This window comes from Platichthys flesus, chromosome 11 (genome assembly GCF_949316205.1).
Source record: "Platichthys flesus chromosome 11, fPlaFle2.1, whole genome shotgun sequence".
Classification (NCBI taxonomy): Eukaryota; Metazoa; Chordata; class Actinopteri; order Pleuronectiformes; family Pleuronectidae; genus Platichthys; species Platichthys flesus.
The window spans coordinates 13,048,379-13,072,403 of NC_084955.1; the positions used below are offsets into that span (position 1 = coordinate 13,048,379).

General features: G+C 40.9%; 1 protein-coding gene across 5 annotated transcripts in view; it reads right to left on the reverse strand.

Moving 5' to 3' along the window:
- Nucleotides 1-24,025, reverse strand: part of ptprub (protein tyrosine phosphatase receptor type Ub) — a 149,598-nt gene that overhangs the window by 87,772 nt on the left and 37,801 nt on the right. For all 5 annotated transcript variants that reach the window (XM_062399095.1, XM_062399094.1, XM_062399093.1 and 2 more), the window contains exon 2: nucleotides 17,831-17,962. In XM_062399095.1, the coding sequence (XP_062255079.1) occupies nucleotides 17,831-17,962 (132 nt within the window). The remainder of the gene's footprint in view (nucleotides 1-17,830; nucleotides 17,963-24,025) is intronic.

Here is a 24,025-nt window from a genome sequence, read left to right on the forward strand (position 1 = left end):
AAGGGAGTAGCTCTGAAAAGCTCTGCCAAGCCCCCAGCCTAAGGGAGCTCCTGCGAGCACGGGGCTTTACATCCACGCTGCACTCATCAGCTAGTTTGTCTCCCGTCAACAACAGAGCCAGATGGACGGAGACTGAAGGATCCGTCGATTGGCTCTACAGTACATGCAGCCAGGAAGTACAGTGCTCAGAAATAACTTTAGCCGTGAAGACCTGAGTTTCCAAGGTTTGGACAGGTGCACAGGCAGAGATCTATAAGAGTCTGTTTTTAACCTCTTTTTATCCAGGGGAGGTTTCGCTGAGCTTGTCATTTTCACTGGTACATGCACCTACACACACACACACACACACGTATTTGTACTCCATGACCCTTATACACACCTGGAGGCTGTAGAGTACAACCACTGTCCACTATGGACCAAATCCCCACATGGTACAGCTAAGGAGAGCTATATTCTCCTTCCAGCTTTTCTCAGCCAGTCTGGGGACTTCCTGGCCACAAGGACGTTTCCAGGACTTCTCCAGGACATCGATCAAACTATATAAAGATAAGTGTTTCTTTATCCGATTTGAGGGCATAAGGACGGAGAGTGCTGTGTGCTATACAGATTGTAAAGTGCCCTGAGGCAAATTTGTGCTATCGGGCTTTATACTGTAAATAAAACAGACTTATCTTGAATATCTGCTCCACTATTTCATTCCATACATTAATTCCTGAGTAAACAACAATCTAATGCCCGAGATACAATATTATTCAATCATATTATGCAAATAAAATCTCTGAGTAAGACGTATGTTGGGGAATTACAAATATCAAATGTCATATGATAGTAGAGCTGAACTGTTTATTTAAAGTGAATGATGAAATCACTCCCGTATCTCAGCCATGGTGACACATTCTATTTTTCAATTACTTTACATAGACATATGTTAATATATAATGCAAAGAATTTTCTCAATAAAGCTTCTTTCAGACATGAACCAAAATCATCCTGAGGGGCTTTACATGAGAACGCAAATGTCAATGGGTCATTGGTCCGGAGAGTTTTTACTGGGAGGCTGGCAAGAAAAACGTCTGAGTAAGCCCAGCCCACATGAGAATACAAAAGGATGAGAATTCACCGAGAGTGAATGGGTTGGTTGATAATATGTCCAACACGGGATGGAAGCACAACTGGAGAAAAAGACACGCTGAAGACTTCAAAGACAGATTGTCAATTGGTGATAAAGATCATTATCGGTGTTGATGTGCTGTAAACAAAAACACTCTGCTTTCTGCAACATGAATCATGTCCTGCCTCCCGCATATTCTACCCAGACGCTGAATGATAATCTCCTGCTGTGTTCTTCATATGTGAAAGTAGACATAAGTTTTAATAAGCTTAATATGGTTTATTTTTAGCAGAGTGAGAAAGAGCTTTGGCAAACGCGCCCGTGATCTGCACTTTCGTGGGTCGTAATGACAACAGAATCCTACATCCTCAAGGGTTTTGTAGCATATGTTCAGGTTACTTCCACTCAGTGCTTAATAAGCTATGACTATACCCAGCACTTACAAATATCCCCCAGTTAAACTCTCACTTATCACCATTTGATTCTGTAGATTTTCAGCTTTCAAACTGCTCTTCCTTCCTTCCTTCCTTCCTTCCTTCCTTCCTTCCTTCCTTCCTTCCTTCCTTCCTTCCTTCCTTCCTTCCTTCCTTCCTTCCTTCCTTCCTTCCTTCCTTCCTTCCTTCCTTCCTTCCTTCCTACCGTCCTTCCTTCCGTCTGTGAATAGATGAGGCACTATAATAACCAAAGCCAAGTTCCTAAACCATCTGCTTGCTGCTCTGCATTACGTTTATAAGAGCCAAAGGTCTTCTAAGATCAACTGTCAAGCGTGCCCGAAACAAAGAGAGCGGGCCGTACTTTTCTGTGTAGCATGCGACCTGCCGAGCCTCTCAGGGCGCGGGGTCTCCTTGAGATGAAGCTGAATAGAGCTGCAGGGAAGAGAAGGAAAATAGAAAAAGGCCAAAACCCAGCAGCATTAGAGAGGAGCCTTTGAACTGCAGCGTGGACTGAACCTTCATGCTTAAGATGTCAGCGGGTGGATTTACAGCTGCAATGTAAACAGCCAGGTCTACGCTGTGTGTATGTCCATCCACACATACATTATTAATATCTGCAGCATATTGCTCTAACAAATGCTGTATGGATACACGCTCGCTCGCATGCTCTCCCAAACACGGGCAACAGACGCAGTAATTGCACCACACCGAGAAACACGCTTATACGTGGGCACTGATTTAAGTCTGCCTTTGTACGACTCGTCTTTGAAGTGTTCTTCTGCTTCTCTCGGTGAGCGTGAGGAGACTCGACCCGCTAAGGCCCGTGGAAACCGGATTAGTCTGGCCTCGCTTCCTAATTAATTGCTGGGATGTTTGGCTAATAAATCGTGGTTATCTGGCTGTCTAATCATCGCAGGAGATAGCACAACTCTGACCCCGCGACTTGAATTGTTAACAGCCTGTGCGTTTTGTAATCAGGCTTGAAGAAATGTGCAGGGAATATCTGCTTTATTGTGCTCCTCTCCTAATTCAATTAAAAACAGATAGGCCGGTGCATTGTGGAAATTGCTGCGCATCATTAGATTAGCCTCTAATTGGTTGGCTGTATTCCTCGTCACAGGGTAAGAGAGGACAGGATTATGAGGACAGAGAGCAAACCCGAAAAAAAAGTAAGTTTCAGTGCATAATGTGTCTTACTCTCTGAGGACAGTTGAGTAAAAACAACAACACGCTGACGCTCTCACACCCAGAAACATGCATGCCTACAGCGATGAACGCAGGCTGGGATAACAGTAGCTGGTACTCTGCAGCTCCTGCCCTGCCACAAAGAGCCCGCCTCTCTAGGGAATTACAACTGAGATCTTAGTGTAGGACTCTGAGTCTGTTGCTTCATGCCAGTGAGAGCACAAGCATTCATAATGCACCAAAAAGAGCTCAGGACCAGAACTATCATGTCATCGCATTCTCAATTTCGGGCCACAGCTGGGTGTGAAATAAAGCTTTAAAGAGTTAGACAGGGGTGGAATATTTTGAAGGGAGAAAAAAAACAGTCGCCCGAGGACAGTGAATATATGTGTGTGTGAGTGTGTGTGTGTGTGTGTGTGTGTGTGTGTGTGTGTGTGTGTGTGTGTGTGTGTGTGTGTGTGTGTGTGTGTGTGTGTGTGTGTGTGTGTGCGTGTGTGTGTGTGTGTGTAAAAAATATCCTGAGCGGGGACAGCTCCTATGCTCTCAATAAGACCCAAAATAATTTGGGTTGGGCGATGGGTAAATCCCGCAGCTGTGTGTGGGAGAGTTTGTGCCGCTGTGTGAGGGGCATCCGGCTGCATATCACAGACTGTCCCTCCCACCTCAAAGAAAACACATCATTACACAAGAGGAGCGACGTTACCTCTCCACAGAAATGACGTTCGTGAGGGAGATTTTTGAACTGTTATGTTGCCCACAAGTTGGATTTTGAAATTCCCTGTTTTCTCTGCTATTAAAAGACATTACAAGCAAAACATAAAAGAATATGAGTTTCCACTGAAGTAACGATTATTGCTTTTTCTATTGCTCCCTTTAGAGAGCGGGGCCCTGAGCAAGGTGACAAGAAAGCAACCCACATAGCAGTGGGAGCCGGAACTTCATAATTGTACTGTCACAATAAAACTGATGCAGAGCTTCCAGATTCCACTTTACGGCATGACATAAACTGACACAGAGGCAAAGCAGCTGATTCCCCCCGAGCATGTTTCCTCACATAAATCAATTACTGAATATGCAAAGTATAAGTCAGCGCAAAGTGCGTGGCGTGCATGATGGTGGGCTTCTGAGAGCCCCGTGCCAAGATTCCTCACACATGTCCTGCGTTCGAGAGGGCAGCGATTTACAACGCGTGCCATCGTCCTCGTTCCCATCATCTGATATTAGCATCTGAGCAAATGCTTTCAGACAGCTCCTCGTAGAGAACCCCCAGCAGTCATTAGCTGAAGCAACCAGGGAGTGTTCCTCAGAGGGACACGCTCCTCTCCACGATAACAAACACCCCAGAGAAACCGGGGCCCAGGACGCCACACCTCGCCGCCGTCTGATGTTTTTTTTCATCTGCGCAAAACATATTCTGATGTTTTCTATGTTTTTCTTCCAGCGCAATCTAGAGGCTTCAAGCTGTGGCTAGCAAAAGCCACATTTTGATCATGATCACAAAAGACGGGCACAGTTTTATGTCATTGACACACTATAATTGCAGTCAATATTTCTGAAGGTAGGAGGTGCTGAGCAGATTTGATGGAGGCAGTAAAAACAGTAATGACTGGGACTTTGAAACAGGAATCGAATGTACTAGTCCTACAGATGCCATAAAAGCACATAAAGCTCTCATCAAAATAAATATCTCTCATTTCAGAGGCCGCTTTTACTCCTCGGTACTCTTCATTCTTCAAATCTCCGTCTCGTCTAAAATTTACAGTCAGGGAAAGAGTTTTTCTTCTTTCTTCCTGCAGCTCGTCCGAAGTCAGAGGGGCTTCTATGTTTCAAAAACATGTAATCTTCTCAGACATATTATCATCCTCCACTCTCTGATGAGTGGAGGATGATGAAGAATCCCCCTGTAAACCCGGCCTTCCTCGTCTAATCCCTCTGTTCTGCATTCAGAGGAGAGGATGTAGAAGAAAAGTCTACAGCTCACAAATAGCCAGTAAAAATGTGTTGGAACGGGTTGAATTATCACAGCAATGAAATAATAAATTGGATTCCTTTTCAATTGGCTAAAAGAGATTGTGATGTGTATATCACAATCCCTTCAAAAGATAAAGGGCGTTCTCAGAGACTGTGACGTGCAGGAGGGTTTGAGAGATTGGTCAATTTATCTTCATGTGCTCAACACTAAAATCCTCAAAATGTCTTCTCCAGTGTCTTATAAAAAGTTTCTGCAGGTTAAACCAAGTTAAATTTAAGGCTTTTTAAGACCATAATGAATGAAATTTAAGACCCGTGTCAAGAGCGACAGATATGAAGAAATATCTGAGTCCCTGAATAACTTACACTTCTCTAGGATTGAAGATAAAGTGAATAACCCCTTGAAAATCACGTTATCTCCCAAACTGCAGGCAGAGACAGGGGGTTTCCATAGTCCTCCCATGCGGAGTGACCTGAGATCAATTAGAACCAGATATCAGTTACCAGTTTCACTTCCCTCTTTTTTTTTTATAATTTTGTATTCAAAATGAGCCATATGTACTAACCACATCAGCAAAACAAAGCCCCACAACCATATACTACACAAAACAAGTTCACAAAACAAAGATCTGGTTTGCAGTTCTATATCAGCTAATATCTGCATTGTTGAGGGGAAACTACAACACAGAGAGACATTACAAAATATTCATTGTACAACAACTCATTATAAAGCACGAAGAAAGCAGCAGTAAATGAGCCACAGTACATCATATTTGACCATATTCAAGACATTTCAAGGCCAAATATTCATTATATATAAAACCTTATAGACTTATGAGAAGCTGCAGAAACCCTGTTATATTAGCTCAACCAAATTGCTGACATCAAATCAAGTGAAAAACATTTAACAAAATAAGGAACCAAATATAGATCGTACAAACTGTTAAGTTTAGAAGAGCTCCAGATGGGAAAACTACTCTTACACTTATCTGTATAATCTTCCTTGAAACAACATGCACCGCAGAGTAAAAAAAACACTTGATACTGGTTTCTGACCTGGAAAGAAGAAACTGTATTGTGGTTTTTACAAGTGAGAGATATAAGGCAAGCAATTAAATAATTCAACAACAAAACTACAAAAGTTGACAATGATTCCACCAGGAAATATTCATTGAACTTTTATCACAAATTCTATTAAGAACTTGGGTCAACTATCATTTCCTCCTTTTTCTATAAAAGCAAGAAGGGATTTGATCAGACTTTCTCTATCTCACTTGAGCTCAATAATGTTAAATAATCGTCACTACAGTTAATTCATCTTTGTTTATAGTCGACTGTGGTGTCCCATTGTCATTCAAGCCCATCACACAGTAATAACTCATCTGAAAGGCAATAAGCTTTTCATATGGGTTAATGGATAATAATAAAGTTTGGTGAAGCTTGAGGAGCTAATTATCAACAGTCTAGCTAAAAGCAGAGAGATGGACAGCATACTAAACACACAGGCACAGAAGAGATGGAGAAAGTGCCTCTTAAATCACTTTTAAAACACTGCCATTATAATAATTACACCTAAAATATCAACAGAGAATGTTTTAGTCACTTCTAAAATCAATTACCACATTTTTCTTTCTCACCCAATCATTATCACATATGAAAAATAGAGGGAGCAACATTAATGTTGGAAGGAAAATAAAGACGGAGATGCCAGATGGGTAAAAAACTATTTATATCCAGGCAGCAGGGCTGATCTGACTAAAAGACAGGCAACAAATGCAGGCAGAGCTGTGCACCCCTGAGACCTGATATAATATATTACTTATTGTGTATAATTTAAACAGCCATCCATCTCCAGCTAGTCATTCTGCTTGCATCAGGCCTCTCACATTCATTATCATATCAGTTAACACGATTTAATGCAAATGGCTCCACCCAGATGCAATGACTACATATCAATTACTGACAGGCTGTTGTGCACGACTAGAGTTATTGTGGTAACACCGCTGAATTAATCGCACCTGAGAGGAAGCATGCCAATGAGAATGTCAGGAATGGTTGAGAGATTTAGAGGAAAACATGAGCAAGACGAGTAAAAACGCTTTGTCCTCGCTCCTTTATCCTCTGAAGGACCCTCACAGCACTTCATGAGTCTCCGACCAGATGACGACTCAAGAGGATCCCACGTCCCAAATCAATGTTATTTCAACAAATGGAGATGAAATGACCTACACTCAGAGCCCCTCCTGGCAGCTGGATTGCCGCCCACCACGTCTGAAGACAAAATACACTGAAATCATTAAGTCTCGCAGTGGGGGATCGATGTCTACATACAGATTCTGCTCGTGCCATTTGCAGAGATGTTCATCTCGCCTGTTATCTGCCACTTTTCACCCTGATCAGGGTATATATGCTGCAGTTTCAGTCCTAAAGGATGCATCCATCATTTACGCAGCCAAATGACAGCTGAGAACAATGGGAATTTAACGCACTCTAAAATTGGAACATACAGTTACTTTTTAGTGGATCTAGTGTGTATGATATTGTGTATGATTTAGTGTATGACATCAAGCTTTTAGAAAACAGTGTAGGGGGTTTGGGGTAATACACCTTCAGCAAAGGTTTGAAAATAAGCACGTCTTTCTAGGACTCCCACTCAAATCTAATGAGCGCCCACCTTTGATTATTATATGTCATGACGTTGAGACATCCCCAAATGTTTACTCTACAAGTGTTAGCCCTTCAAGATCCAAAACAGTTTGATACACTGGGTGGTGCTGTGAGCCTTTTTTGGTAATAAACATATTCATATTAAAACCACCATTAGTGTGTTTCGTTAAAGAACTCTCAAAGAAAATCACTTTCAGACTTGAAAAGTGATTTAATGAAGTTTACAGCTCAAAAGACACATTTCAGGTAGAGCATCTGATGCTTAGTGCTTGAAACATTTGAAATGAAAGGGTGCACGGTTAAATAGATAGTCCGTAGGATGATCCATCTTGGGAAGCCTTCCAGTTTTCCCAATGGGACCACTGAAGTATGAACTATAGGGTCCCGTGGGGACATGGGGCACTACATTTATAAGCAGATGGTGTTGGAGTCACACTCCCATAGGAGATCAATGCAACATTGTATTTCCCCCAAGAAAACCAGTCAACCTCACAATGCAAATAAAGCATACACTGGAGAGTAATGCCATTCAAATAGCAAGTCAGCAAGTGCAGAGTTCTGATTCTGGAGAAGAATGAGTTTACTTGTATAAGTATGCCCAGTATGACTTGAATTTGAAGAAATCAAAATGACTCAGGTTTTGAACTTTTTTTCATTAAAGAGCTGCTGCACTTTGTCATAGGTTACATCAACATTAGGTTTGCTATAAGTAGCATTTAATGTGAATTCTGCGGATTAAGCTTCTGTCGTATATGGGTATGTATGGGCACTCTGTTATATGCCCCCCCCCCCCCCCCCCACACACACACACACACAGATGAACACTGTATGATAACCTCTATATGATGTGATGTATATACACCTGATTAGCAAGTCAACCTTCTAATCTTGATTTTGGGAGGTTCTGCAAAATCTAAATTTATATTCAGAATTATGTTATTGAGAAAATAGATAAATTAAAGTGACCATAAAATGTGAGGGATCCCTTCGCTAGGACAATATTCATGTGAAAAGACACAACGTACACAAATGGAGGTGTATCTACTTTTAATCATATGTTTATTATTACATCATCAGCATGGGTGCTTATCCTGCAATGGCACTGAATGTTTTCACAGGATATTGAGAATGTAAATTGTAAGAATCTACTATATAATTCTTATATGTCCATAACGACTTGTCAGCTGTCTATTCATCTGTATGCAAAGTTTAACTTCTTTGTAAAATGGAGTACTGTTTATGTCATGGACTGGCCGCCTGTAGATTATAGTAGCTTTAATTGCACAACTGATTGAAAAGGGCATCTGTTTTAATGTCCTGCTGTGTCACAATTTAATGTTTAGGTTTATTTATAGGCCACAATCTCATATAAAGTCAACTCAAAGTCTTTTACAGACTAGTAAAAATGCTACAAATTACAATTAGCCAACCACAATACATCCCCCATATCAAACAGAGGAGGGAGAGAAGGACGCATTCTATGTTTGGGGGGGAAACTGTTTAAAGTTGTATCTATTTCTCTGTTCTTGAGCCACGTTCATAACTTTGAACATTTTCTTACATTAACAGTGATGCTTACATCATGTTCAAACATCTCTAGTGTCTGTATTCATTCAGTCACAAAAGGTCAGACGTTTTTTCTTCTATTAAACCTCACACAGCCCATATTGGTCTGAATTAGTTTGTGTGGCTAAGAATTAACTTTTCATATTCTTTACATTTACTCCATCTCTAATTCATGTGTATTGAGAAAGCTAAATGCAGGCATACATAGAAAGAGAATTTTAAGAGACACATCTGATCTGGTTTCAAACAACTTGCCAAGGCCCACAAGCCTGTGATCTGTGAACATTCAAAGAGCTGGAGCAAAGTGTGGGCACAGAAGAAACAGGGGGTGTGCAGAGGTTGGGAAATATCCAAAACACATCCTAAAACTCTCCATATCAGGCGCACACGCAGAGCTTTCTTCTATCTCCCGAGTCCAGATCGCCAAAGAGGGAATAAGGGATTAGCAGAAAAAAGAAGGATATCAGAAGAAAGCAAGAAAAATATTAAAGGAACAAGTTTAAAGCCGGCGGGCAGGAGTAGAAGGGTCTGTTAAGTCAATGCAAGTGTTCATAAGAAGATTTGACACTGTTAAGCTTTTGCTCACTGAAAAAGTAACAGGCAGCGTGACCTTCGTTAAATGATATATCGGTTTCAAGCATCATGAGACTTAAACCTTGAGCTCTGAGCTTTCACACTAACAGGTAATCGATAAAAGATCTATGGTGATTAGGTAGTTTATGACAAAGCAATGTGTGATTATGACAGGTGGTAATTTTCCCCTTTTCTAGTTAAAACCCTGGCAGATGCATTCTGGAGTGCCTGCAAACAAAACACTTTTTGGCTATTCCTGTGAGCAACTCGTTACAGTAGTTTAGCCAACTGGATATAAAAGCGCGAACAGGTTTCAGCATCTTCCTGGGATAAAAAGCTCCCAAATGTTTCTTTGTAAAATCAGTTTTTTAAAGTGACTCTGGAAAATAAATTCAGCGTCTGGGATACACTAAGGGTTTCTTGCCTGTGAGATGCTTCCCAGAGACAGTTTGACAAAGAAAATGGATCTCCTTTCTGTTACAGATGGATGAAGCATTTCCACTTGCTCCCACTATCCCAACATTTTAAAATCAGTGTGATAAGAACTACCATTAGAAACCATCTTGGAAAAGTCTCTTTGACATTATACTTTTTAGTTTGGTCTCATCCACAAGGAGGTAGAAGGGTAAAAGGGATAATGAGTTAAACTGCAGACAAACACCAGGGGGCAATCAACATGAATTGGCTTCACTTTTGGAGAGTTGCCATGTCATAAATTAAAGTCTGTGGAACCAATAATCAGGATTTTAATATTTTCATCAAGTACTTAACATGCTTTATAGATATAAAGAGATTGTCAACAGGGCTCAGATCATTAGGGAAACACATAAGTGTGTGTGTGTCCTCAGCTTAATTACAGCAGGACATATTATTTCTTTCTTAATAATTTCCCCCATTGGCAACAAGTACAATTTAAACAATAATGGGCCTAAAATAGACCCCTGGCGTAAACGTATACCTGCATATCATTAGCATTTTTTCGTATAATGACATTAGCTTCTAGTTCAACGCACCACTGTCTAGGTACAGCTATACTGTATATCCAAAGGGTTTCCTGAGATTTAATAAACTAAGGGCACGTGGCACAATCTCATTCAACAGAGAATATTGCAATCGTTCAAATTAAATAAAACTTTTTAAAAATTCACTTATATTGGAGCCACATAGTTTCTTCCCCACCAGAAAATATGAGGAAAAGCTGCTCTATTTATATACTTATGCTATAATTCTCCACTGGGGCTTGCTCCGCTGTTCATTGCCCTCCAAACTGGGCTGCAATTGTTTTGAGTAAGATAAACAATAAGGCCGCTACAATAAATCTCCAGCAAATCAAGTCTTTCCCAGGCCCAATTATGTGTGAGCAGAAATCCAGTGTGTTCCTATGAGGATGCTCCAGCTTCACTGCAGTCATCACCCACATGGACTGTTTTTCCATGAGCTGAACCATTATGCTTCGGATGACCGGCCACTTCGTCTCACCTGCACTGAGGTGAATCACCGGGAAAGTGTATTTGGCCATGATCCCAAGTGGGCTTCCCAAGCCTCAATTATGTTGTTAAACCAGCAAACTTACACATAAAAGCCCTCTAAAGCGTCGCTAATTAGGTGGAAACTACAGGCGAAAAGGACTACATTAGCATATCTACCTGAGCGTCTGTGCATGCACGAGTGAAAACCAGAGAACAAAAAGGACTGGCCGCAAAGTGTAATCCAGTTAGACTGCGAGCTTTGGTTATTGTCTGCTTGGGAAGCCGCTCCCAAATATGCCTCTGATATCATTCACATTGCTCTTTACCTTGCTGAAAAGGCATAAAGGGAAATTATGTTTGCTTCAGTGAATATTTTAAAAGCTTCTGTGTAGCGACAGGCATTTGTGAGTTACTTTAAAATGCCACTGAGATTTCAGACGTCTAAATAACACATCAGTGATCAATAAATATTATCTTTGCCTTGAGGCAACAAGTCGTAGGCAATTATCCCCGAGAGCCGGGGATGTCCGGTGCTCAGCCGTTCAACATGCTGACGGTTTTCAGTCCCACCTAATATTTCAGCCACTGGTTTCATTGGTTTCTCCCTCATCGAGTGGAGGTGTGTTTATTAGCGAAATCAGATGGCAAAACCTTTGGCTGAAACAATAACCCTTCAAGCTTTTCACATGCGCATTGGCCAGACATAACTCTCTTCAAGGGAATAATTGTCCTCTGTAACCGGCGCTAAATGACAAATATAGCCCCCAGGTAAAAATACGTTAAAAGGTTCCTCCTCTAGCCTCGTAACAATATATGAATCACCATCCCTGGAAAGAAACAACAGACCACTTTATCTCTTCTCTAATTTCATTCATCATCGCACATTTTTTAGCCTTTAAGTTACAACAGCTTGGAGTTTCTTTAAACCAAATACATCAGCCGTTGTCCTATGAAACAGACGTGATAGAGAGACAGCAGTTTGAAAAAGGGCTTACAGCCTCTGAATTGAGACCACCAGGATTCACAGCTTATCGTCAGGCTGTGAATTTAACGTTAACGCTAACACACTTACAGGGCAGAACTGTCAACTGTGATTCACTTACAAGCTGTTTCTCGTTAATGCCACTTTTCAATGTGATGATATTAATTATTTATTATTGCATAATGTAAAGGGTTGCCCTGAAGCTATATCTTAACAAGTACATCATGATTGGCAGCATAGGTTGTTAGTCCCTCTGACAATTCCTTGAATTATCAAACCATCCCTATTAATCAGCAGATTTACCGCAGATAAACTGTTAAACTATCACTATTGAATAACAAATAACCAACCCGTATGCTGTGGCATTGTTATGAAGCAGGTTTGCCCAGGATTTAGACACAAAAAACAATTCATTCATATTTGGGGAAAGATCACGTTCTGGATTAAAGTAGGTAAGCACTTTGTCTAAGCTAAGGTATGCTAAGAAAATACAGATTCATGCAAAAGTAAGAAGTGTGTATCAGTGCATTTATCTGCAAAGACCTTACAGAGAGTTTTTTTGCTTATTTTCTCCTTCTTTTGTTTTGATCATGTTCAGTTTCCGGGTTACAACCTTTAAGTGGTGGGTGTGCAGCGTCTAGACAATAACAGGGTACAGGGTGAGACGACGCCATGAAAACGTAGCGACATCGCTGTTTCTGTCTCTCTCTCTCCTCTTCTCCCTGTCTGTACCATGGATGCATAAAGAGCTAGACACACACACACACACACTCACAAACACACTGCAGAGAAGAGAGGCCGCAGTGTTAAGGGAAAAGTGTGAACTGTAGCTGCATTCACGTACAATCCTATGCTGCATAACCCAGAGGTCTTTGAGGTGCATGGAGGTGTGGGCACGTTGATGATTTGTTTAATATATACAAGCTTTATGGATCTAAACACATAAAGTTCAAATGATAAAAAAAAATATATATATATATATAAATATATATATATATGGAAAAAAAATGTTATTATGCATGACGTCATATTATGAGGAATAATTTTTTATGAATAAGCTAAGGTTGTCTCTTATTTATAGAAGATATCTTGAAAAATATGTCTTTAAGACCCTTCTACATTCACCTTGACCTTTGACCGATTGGCTTCAAAAGGTTTACAACTTGAGAAACCCTCAAGTTGTAAACCCAAGTCTGGTGAAAATCCATCCATGCATTGTTGAGTTATTTTGTACAAACATACACTCAGGGGTGAAAAACAGCACCTCCATTCTACTCATTCTTCGGTTCTCCATCAATTCAGCAACCATCTAAAAAATTCAATGAATCTGTGTTGTTGAGTTAAAAGACTGAAACAGAATTTGCCCTCTACTAGAGAATCTGCATATCTACAATAAATATCTTCGATGCATGTCAAACTGTATGGTTTTAAGCTATAAAGTATATGGTCTGTCCTAAAATGGTATACCAGCAAAAATAACTGACTTTTGAATCTTCAACAAATGGAGACTGTGTGTGTACATGTGGTAAATGCAGGGGGGCCAGAATGTTAAGGTGGAGGAGGGCAGTGTAATAGAGTATTAAATCAGCGAGGACGGCTGGTCAGCTCTGATAACAACAGCTCTCCTACAGCAGATGTATCTGTCTCCTTGCTCTGCCTCATGCTTCCACAGCCACAGACGAATCTCGGGTCACTGTCAATGACACACACACACACACAGACACACACACACACAAATGTGTATAGCTGAGGCCAAGCAGGGGTGAAGGGGACAGATTGTAAAGGCCAGTAGATATGACATCGTCCTCCCCGGCCGACTGATAGAGAATCTTGGAGATATAGATGGAGGATTGTCTGTGTTTTATTGCGTGAATTATATCTGTAAGGTCATTGAATTGAACCTGCTGCTGCAGTATGTGCTGACTGAACAGACTCTGACCTCAAGACAATGCGTTAGGACAGGCTTCATGAAAGTCTTAACCTTCCTTAGACCTGATGTCCCATCCATTGAGGTCCAGTCCATTCAGAATGTCTGAGGGTGTTTATCTGAGGATCTATTGCGCGAGCAGCCAATAAATCAACCCGTCGATTGACTGTAGCTTGTTGCAGAGTGATGTTCAAATACACACACAGAGCTGGACTTGCGTTCGCAGTTCATCTGCTACTGGACATTACAGCAGACATTAACAAACAGAGACAGGAAGAGAGAGGGTTTTTTGCTACATTAGCATGCAACACATGAAAAAAGCAGTGGCACATTTCAGCACTACAGCCCTGCCAGAGAATTTGTGGATGACTCAGCTGGAAACTAATGCCCCAATTTATGCACATTCAAGAGACACTGTTTGTACGTCTGCTGAGGTGGAAAATGAAGCAAGGATTGTGTGCTCAGTGCACAGTGGCACCTCGACAAGAACAAACACCTGTCTGAACAGAGGGTGGAGTCTGGAACATTTCAGTCTCAAAAATCCTCACATAGATTATCAGGTTGTGATATTCAGTCAGTTGTGGAATGATAGGAAGATCAGTGTAGCCACTTAGGTCACTCTAACTTCAGCTTGGTGTTTCCCTACAGGTGCTTACCACAAGCTTAAATTGTATTTAACTTTAAGGTTTTACAGATAAAGCAGAAATACAAACCAGAAATGGCAAAGAAAGCTCAAATTTAATTCCAGTGGTTTCTCAGTTCCCCTTTTTCTTCACTATTTGATGATAAATATGAGTTTTGAGTATCAAGGAATTTCTTAGTGCTGTACACTTGGCAGAGATTACATTTTCCTTTCAGGTATTCATGAGTGTGTTGTGTTCAGGGGTTAGAAGAAAAATTAGACACTGAAGGGGTTGTTGTAATTTTCAAGTGATCTGCAACAGATGCATGCTCGTAGGTCCATGCAAACTGTGGCCTTACTGTTGGGTGCTGTCACTAGTGTTATCTCTGCCTAATCTTTGAGTCTTTAAAGATACCCTCTGAGCTTCTGTTGGGCTAATAAGAATCAGATATTTACTGAAGAGCTAAGACAGTTTCAATCTTCATTCTAGTTTGACTTAAATGTTTGGACAACGTGTTTTCCATGGTTTTTCCTGTCTCACCTGTTGGCGAATAGAGTGTGATTCTGTCGGAATTTAGGCGGAGAAAATGAACTGGCGTTCTGTTGAGTGTGTTGGAAACCTGACTTGAGCCAGTTTAGCCATTTGGACCTGATGCAATATGTGCGTGTATAAACCTTGAAGACGAGCTGCAAGGTTTGTGTTTTACTCGCTTTAGAGCCAGAGGAAACATGAGCATCCTATCACCGATGCCATGGTTTTCAAGACATAGGACTGATGAAATACCTTGTGGGGAAGGTACAATGCATTATGGGAAGTGTAGTCTTTGTGTTGTTTGGTTTTATAGGGATTTCAGCGATTTAAATTAGCATTTCAGACAAGGGGGGACAATCTTAGCAAGGGGAGCAATATTGAAGTAGATTACGCTGTGTCATTGACGAAAACAAAAATGAAAATTGCTACTTTAAGGAAAAATAAATGATTTTCGAACTTATTAAATTGACCTCATGTCTCTATCGGCTTCAGCAGATGAGAATTTGTTTTTGTAAGCGTTGGAAACTCGGCTCTTCAGAAAACCCTCAGATTTTAGGTGGTTGTTTTCAAACAATGCTCTGGTTTTAAAGTGTGTACTTATTCAGCGCCTTGAGTCTTAATGGATTAATAACAGCTGCACTGAGTTTGTGTTACCCTGTCCCATTTATTTTCACGCTGTATTGATTGAAAATGTCTAAATGTTTATCCAAACCAAGCCCCTGGCTCCCGGTATATCCTGACAGGCTCAGGTCAGGTATACACAGTATATTTTCCATCAACTGTAAATGTGAACGGAGACAGATATACACTATATATAAATCACTTTTAACTGTGCCTTTAAAAAAACTGGTCTAATGTGTTTTCCTATTTTACACTTGACATGCTGATACATTTTTCTTTACAAGGTCATCATCCTGCGAGCCTAACTTCTTCATTAAAACAAGAGAGCTGCTGATGATCAATAGCCACCACACGTCTCCAATCTAATTCAAAAAGACAAGAGAATGTGATAAAAAATATGGCCCATTCTGAACATCTCACCACATTCTAGATCCTTTTTTCCAAGACAATTTTCTATTTCCTGGCAACGGTTGTCTCTAATTTCTCCTGGGAGCCACAAGCTGCTGCTATCTCAGCTGTGTTTACTAATCTTCCCCCGACACCAATTTCTCAGCCCTACCAAGGTAATACTGGTCCAATGTAAATAGCCTTATCTCATAAACTCTTGTTATCCCCTCCACCTTGGCTACCCAATGTGATACATGGTTAGAAGTCAACAGAGGGGGATTAAGTCAAAGAGAAGTGGAAGAAAAAGAGAAAAACATGTCCTGTGCCAATTTCCGCAGCAGGTCTATCCACCTGGAATAAGACAGAGAAAATATCGAGATGTACTTGACGAGGGAACACTCCTGTCACTGGAAAACGACGCTAGCCACACGGGGGACATGAGTAATACACTGCTTCCCATGTGGAGTTGGAGGATGAGCGGATAATAAATTAAAGTGAATTCATCTCCGGGTTTTCAGAGCTGATCGATCAGGTGTTGATGCCCTGGGTCTCTCAGGCCTTCTCCTCATGTGCAGATTACAGTACCTGCCTCACTCCACCTGTGCTATAATGTTCCGCTGAAAGCCGCAGATTGCTGTAAATGCCAGGGCAGCAACTTTTAATTAAACCCGAAGGGAAAAGTATTAATTATCCCATCGTCTGCCATGAACTGGCTGGTGGCTGCAGGCAGATTCTCGCTTGAATGCTGATGATGTGGAGGTGAAGGAGGAGCGGTTTAAGAGTTTAGGACTGAATTTGGGATTTGTCAAATTTTTTTAATTTCTATTTGGAAAGACACCTGTGGGCAAGATGGTATTTCGGTGTCATGAATGGTAATCAGAGATATATAACATAAATGAGATGCAATAATTTACTCCTGTAGGAAGCTTTCGATTGTTTTGAAAGACTGCTTGAAATCCTGATGTGTCCCATCTGACATTTTTCCATCTGTTTATCTCCACTCGTTTCTGTTTATATTCGCCAATGAAATGTCTCCTCTGCCATCAATTGACGTCCAAATTGCTGTGGCTATTGAACATGTAAGTTCTTTCGCCACGTCTTTTCTACACTTAACAACCAAATACATGTCTTTGTCATGGCTCAGTTGAATCCTCATCACCATATCATAGATTGATTGATCGGTTCATGTGAGGCTGCAGCTTAATCATGCAGCTAGTTTCCTCTGCAGAAGTCGTTCGGCAGAGAGCCCGCTGCTACCGCGGATATTTCTGCTGAGAAGCTGAAACAGCACTCCTCTCTTTGTCATATCCCTGTAGGTATTTGTTAATACAGAGATGGAGGAACGCCTCATAAACTATGCATGCCATCTCCCTCTGGCAACCTCCAGTAGAGAGGATGATGGCAGGAAAAGGCTGGTTTCCATTAGTCCTGTGAGGCTGGTTAACATGAAATTATCCTTGGGGTTGGCGGGAAGTAGACAAAACTGGGGTGAGTGCTTCATTAAAGCTGATGCATAATGGACACTGGACATCTGCAAAGCGTGAATTACTCAGTCACACATTCCTGACGTCAGCCAGAGAGCAACAAACAAAAGCCTGTTTATTTCCCCAGATGTGAGGATCATTAAAAAAAGAAACAGCTGCTGATATATTTAAAAGTAATTGCCTTTGGTCACATTAATTCATACTTTTATGAATTAATGTTAGATTTGTATAAAACCAAAGTTTAGGATATATGACAACACCAAAGGGAAGTACAAGCCAAAAGAGGGAGGAGCACTCACCCTTCAGGAGGTCAGAGCCGGCATACGGTGAATTGTATGTGCGAAACAAGAGCCAGTCAAAGTCGTCATCCTCCCCCTGGGTGAAGTCACACAGACTGGGGTCGGAATCCTCTTCGAATGTACAGCCAGCAGCTGGGGAGAAAAAGGAATAATTTAAACAACAGCCATCAAAATCAACATTATTGGCCTTTGAGAAGACAAATTTAAAATCACAAACAACTCTTATTTGCTTATTCGTTTGCTTTATTTATTTATTCCAAATTAACATTGCTAAATTGGTGACAAAAACAACTAACTTAGGAACAGATATTACATGAATTATTAATTCCTTATCGAATATACCACAGCTTTAGTGATTTTCATGTCATGTGGGCTTTATTTTCGATTTGTCCCTCTGAATCTCTTCCTATTATGTAAAACAAGAGAAAAATCGATCATATATCCAATATGTCTTCTTCCTACATTTAATATTTGCTTGAACCAGACAACATTCTTAGCAGCTGACCACTATGAAATGTGCAATGCAGCTGCACACTTCTCTTCCCTTTAGAGCTGAAGCAGTGACCTGTGTTCGTTTCTGAGGTGAGCATGTTGTTGCGCAACCTTTCACAAGTTCACCAAAGAAGATTATCAGCAACAACCACTATACTGAACATCCAGTAATAGCTACAACAGTGCTCGGGTCAGTGCCTGTGACCATGAACCTGGTGCGAATGGTCAAATGAAGGCTGAACGGCAGCTCAGCACTGTCATGAGGGTTTGTGCCCCTGGAATGTGTTGACACGTGCAAGAATTCTCTCAGACCGGCGGCATGTCAAGCAATGAGCTGTAATTATTTGCAAATCTCACAAAAGAAAGCAAACCCTATCGAAAGCATTAATTGTCCCTGTATCTAAGGAGAAATACCCCTGCCATAAAACATTCACAAACAAGACTACATATCCCAGAGCCCGTTCACAAAGGCATTCACAAATAGTAATAACATTTGGAGAGAGCAGGCACCCTGGGGAATCTAGTGATTATCATAATACCTCTCAACCTGCTATTCCATGCGCCAAAAAACTAATTTTTTTAAATTATATTTAATAGCTCTGGCTTTAATGGCCCTTGGGTCCTGAATAATGTGCTTCAGTCGTTGCTCTCTACATCTGTTGCCATATTTCACATTAGTCCATGCAGGGAGAATTACAGTCAGTGCTGGGCAGTTGGAACAGCCCAGCCATAAGAACGGAGCCTGTGTCAGTAATAATTGAAGCAAGACAGCACAAGACTTGACATGCTAATGATAGGAATAACCACGAGCAGGTCCTGAAGGTTACCCCTGAGCTCCACAGCTTTATTGCTGCTCATTCTTTTCTCTAATCTCCCATTAAACAAATGCTCTCAACGTGACAAGCTGCAGAGAAAAAAAACACATCCGGCCTCGATGTAGTCAGTATTCATAATTCTCAATTTAATAAGGTGGCCACAGATTATAGTATTTTACAGGTTAGTGTGATTGTAGCATTGGTTTGTTCATATTTCATTTTGATCAATGAAAAAATTAGGCCTGGGTTATGTTACCACTACAAAAACAGTCGAGTGAAAAAAAAAGAGGAGCTTTTTTGACATCAGTGGCGTCTAAAATTTGTGCGAACAAAAAACAATGAAAAAGGAAAATAAATTTCTTATTTATATTAATAAATATTGGATTTAATACATCAAAATGGGGCAACCTGGTCAGCTCAAGTTTAATGTGCTATAACATGAACCTCATCATTCCCAGTTTGCCTCCAACCTGTTCTGTAACTTTCTTATTGTCACCTTTCTAACTTGTGTTAATTAGCACCAAACACAAAGTAAAAGTGAGAAAATGGCATTACCTCTAAATGATAAACGGGCTGTATCTACAAGGTGTTTATTCTGTCTTATTGACCAATCACAGGGCTTTACTATACAAGTCCAACTCATCCATTCATACAAATATTTATACAGCACTTCTATATGCAACACATTTTCCATCAAAACTTTAAACCTATCAGCAGAGCCGCAGCAGTTTGAGATCTGAATCTTTCTCAAGGACACTTCTTTGAGTCGAGGATCAAAACTATAAACAACTTGTTAATGGAAGACCCTCTTAACCCCCTTTGCTGCTTTACTGACCTGTATTCACCTATAAGACAAAGTATTGGACAAATAAAACATTTTGATGAGAAGATTTCATAATTCATCCTGAGTGGACATGAACATCTGGGGCAAAATGACAAGCTGTCGAATAGTTAAAGAAATTTCACTAAAAATAAAAACACATCAACCTGCTGGTTCACAAGAGAAAATCCATTAGCATTGAAATTTAGGCAGTTGTCTCGGTGTACATGTTATTATGTGTGACCTTTTTACATTGTTTATTCTGCTGGTTGCTACAGGCCCATTTAAATTAGCACTCACAAACTGTATCAAGGTTCAACACAGACCCACTGTCTCATATCAATGTCAATCCTCCTCCTGCTCTTCGGATTAAAAGATTATCGTCGGTCCAGGGTGTGGATCTGACTTCAGATGCTGATGCACAAACAAACTCAGAGTGTCCTTGCCTACAGCCACTATATTGCATCTCTTTTACACCTCCAGGGAATGTATGATAAGACTGGAGTGCATCTAACATCATGTTAGATCAGTCCATTTGGTGCCAACCAGTGGGGGGAGTGGAGAGTGGTGCTTCTCCCTCTAGGTTTGATTTATTGCCCCGTGCTGGGCTGTTACAGCACAGATCTGCTGTTGAGGGCCAGGGGTTAATTGTCCCACACTGGTGTCTATTTCTAATAGAACAGCCAGAGATATGGGACCTGACACATCCAAATGCTGCCACTTTACTATTCCCTGCTGCTTTGCTAAATGAAGCCTGCAGACTCCTCCCTATACAAAAGTCCCATCATGCAGAGGAGGGAATCCTGGATCCGAGGCCGGCATTACCCGGGAATGTCATCTCCTCAGAGCCCACCGAGACAGATCCAGCCCATTAATCATAACCCCCCCTCCTCTGCTCCAGAGGACCAATGAGTGTGAGGTGTGCCAACGGACATTTTTTACCTGAATAATTACAGCATAATTTAGTGCAGTGTCCAGTGCAAAGTCATACACTGCCAAGATCTTGTGGCTTGGGTTAAGACGTGTCTCAGTTTGTCCTGTTTTTCATGCTACCTGATCAACCTCTCTTTTAAATATATAGCTTTATTCCTTCATAAAATTTTTCATTTCTACCGTAAACCTAGTTACTTATCACTACTTCATCTACAGCGAAATTATTTCTTTGGATGATACAAAAAAATGCATAACAGTCTTTATAGCTGAAATGCTTGTGAGGCCGCTGAGGCTTTCAGTTTTCGTCACAATCAAACAGTCTTATCCCAGTACGAGCCAGGCTTTCAAGCATTTATTTAAAGGTAAATCTACAGAAAGAACATGCTGCGTCACGTCTTGGGAGCCAAATGGAGAAACTAGATGAATCTTTATTTCACAAACAAGCCAGGAAGCATCGTTTCAAGGACAGAAAACATGCTGAGGCAGCTCAGCACAGTCAAATCCACCTGCTGTGTTGTTCTGCATGAGAGTGGAAAACATAAGAGTGAACAAAACAGGCCGGACAACAATGATTTACGGATTTAAGAGAAAGGGATTTTTGTCACTTTGTTCAACACTAATCTAAATGTTGACTGTGAATTTAAACCTAATCCTGAGAACACCAACACAGAGCATCTTGTAAATAAATTAAAACATAGCCTCTCTGACTTTTAGCAAACTAAAGTAACTCCAGATTTGCACTGGGGAGTTGATATATGGATGCCGTGGCTCCGCTCTGATTTCACAAGGATGTAAAAAAGGTGGCAACTTGTTTTGCATGGTCCCCAGATTGCTGGAAATTCTTAGTAATACCCAAAAATGTGTCGGAGTTCCATTTGTTGTAGTTAATCAAGACAGAGTCCCTCTCTGCTCATATCGGTGTGCGCGTCTCATGTAGGCCTTCACATTTGATTTGGTTTTCCCTCCTCTGTTTACTTGTATAATCCTCTGCCTTGCCATCTAATTAGAGTGTCAGCTATGCACAGTGAATATTACCAGAGTTTCTGTTTATCCGGTTATTTGCATATGTGTTAAGCATAAGGACGCTAGGACTAAGCTTATTTGAGGTGCAACTATTCTGACAACTTTCCACTTGAATAAATCCAACACAGCAAAACAGGAAGAAGATGGAGACTAAGAAGTGGTTCACTCCTGCCCCATAGTGTCACTAACTGTTGTGGTGTTTTTGATTTTTGTCTCAGACAAGGACATTAGGTTTTCATCCAAATCTGTTTCTTATTTTATGGTTGGTTGGTTGGTTGGTTGGTTTATTTGTTAGCAGGATTGTGCAGAAACTAGTAGACGGATTTCCATCAAACTGAATGGATTGATGGGACTGGTACAGATAATGGATTTTATCACTTTTTTTTACTATGCTTAATATCAAATTAACAATTTAAGCTATCAGACCAGTTACCTTTATATTTATATTTCTACTATGAGAAATACACAATCATGTGCAGGATTGTTCAGCCTGGGCAGAAGTCTGTGCTCTACTGAGCACCATTCTAGTTTAAATTCGAGTATCAACGTGAAACGTAAAACCTACATGACTTTTAAAATATTTCAAAGCCAAATAATGTTTGATTATCTAATACAGAAAGCTGTTGTTTGATATGAAACCATGCAGTTAATCTCTTTAATGGCCACTAAAGAGGCAGCTGTGTCCATAACAAAGCAGTCCATTCACCATTTCCTAAAAGATTCACTGCAGCGAGTGAACAGAATAAAACAGCAGAGTCCCACACCACAGAGAGGTACTTGTACAGACTGCAAACTGCTAAAAATATCTGAGAACCAAATCAGGGTGAGCTTTTGACCTTTGGCCAACAAAGTCAAATCAGTTAATCCTTGAGTTCAGGTGAAAGTTTCTGCCACATTTAAAATAATTCCACAAGAGGTTCCTACATATTGGGCTCCTGAGTACGGGACAGAGGAACGGACAACAAGAAATAATAATCCCTCTGGCCTCAGCTGTTGCTGTTTTTCACGGCACAAAAATGTCAAGACACATGATAAAGTGAATAAGTGTTTCTTATAATATAAATGATGGATAATGAAGTCCAGAACCTGTGAAGTCACCTGGGAAATACGGTGATGATGAGGCATGGATGCTTGTCAGATCATCATCAACAAATGGGAAGACAACCATGCTAGGACGAAATCCTATAACTGAGAGCGAAAAGAGTGTGAGATGACTGAGTGTCTGGCTGGAGGCGATCCAGGTGGGAATAGGTGAGTAATACTGGAGGCAGTTAGGAAGAGGTGAGTGCTCCATTTGCATGTCAGCGCGTGTGGCCCGATGCATCAGCAGGATACGGGTATATTTATTCTCTCCAGAGTTTCTCCTCCCCAGCACTCCCCTGGCTGCCTCTCAAAGCCATCCATCCCCGCACCTGAATACGCAATGAAATCATCTCCCTGCCTCCCCGGGCATTAATAACTCAACCCTGGTGGCTGGATGGGCCTGGTCATACACACAGGGCCAGCAAACAGATTGAGATAAGAAAGGATTGAAGATGGTGAACAGGTACGGCACAAGTGCAGAGCTTCAGGGTAGACCGAGGACTCTATGAAAATAATTTGCACCCACCCCATCCGCCAATATCTTGAATAACCGACACAAAGAGCAAATATTGACTGGTTAAATTAGTCAGGCAAATAGATAAAGTTAAAGTTATATTTAGATGGACAATATGACAGCTTCCTAAAACTAAAGCCAAATCATTGGGATTGCCCCCTGGTGGCCACATCAGATACATTTTTCTCAAGGACGCTTTCTGTCATATAAGCAAGAGACATGAACTAAACTAAAAGAAGTTCACATAGTTTGTCTGGTGTGTTTGATTGAGTGCTGGCTCACACTGACCAACACAAACTCATGCACGTACTCAGTTAAATCTGGGCGTGTTTGTAAAGTTAGACGGCTGTTCCTTTTGTGGCAAGCCTTCATTTGTTAGTCAATTATTATGAGCACTCAATAAAATGTTAGACTGACTCCATGAATAGTTTAATCATGCAGAGAATATTACGCAGCAGTCAGTCAAACCTATAGCTCAGAATTATACAGATTGATGGATAAGGTAGGTTGTGATT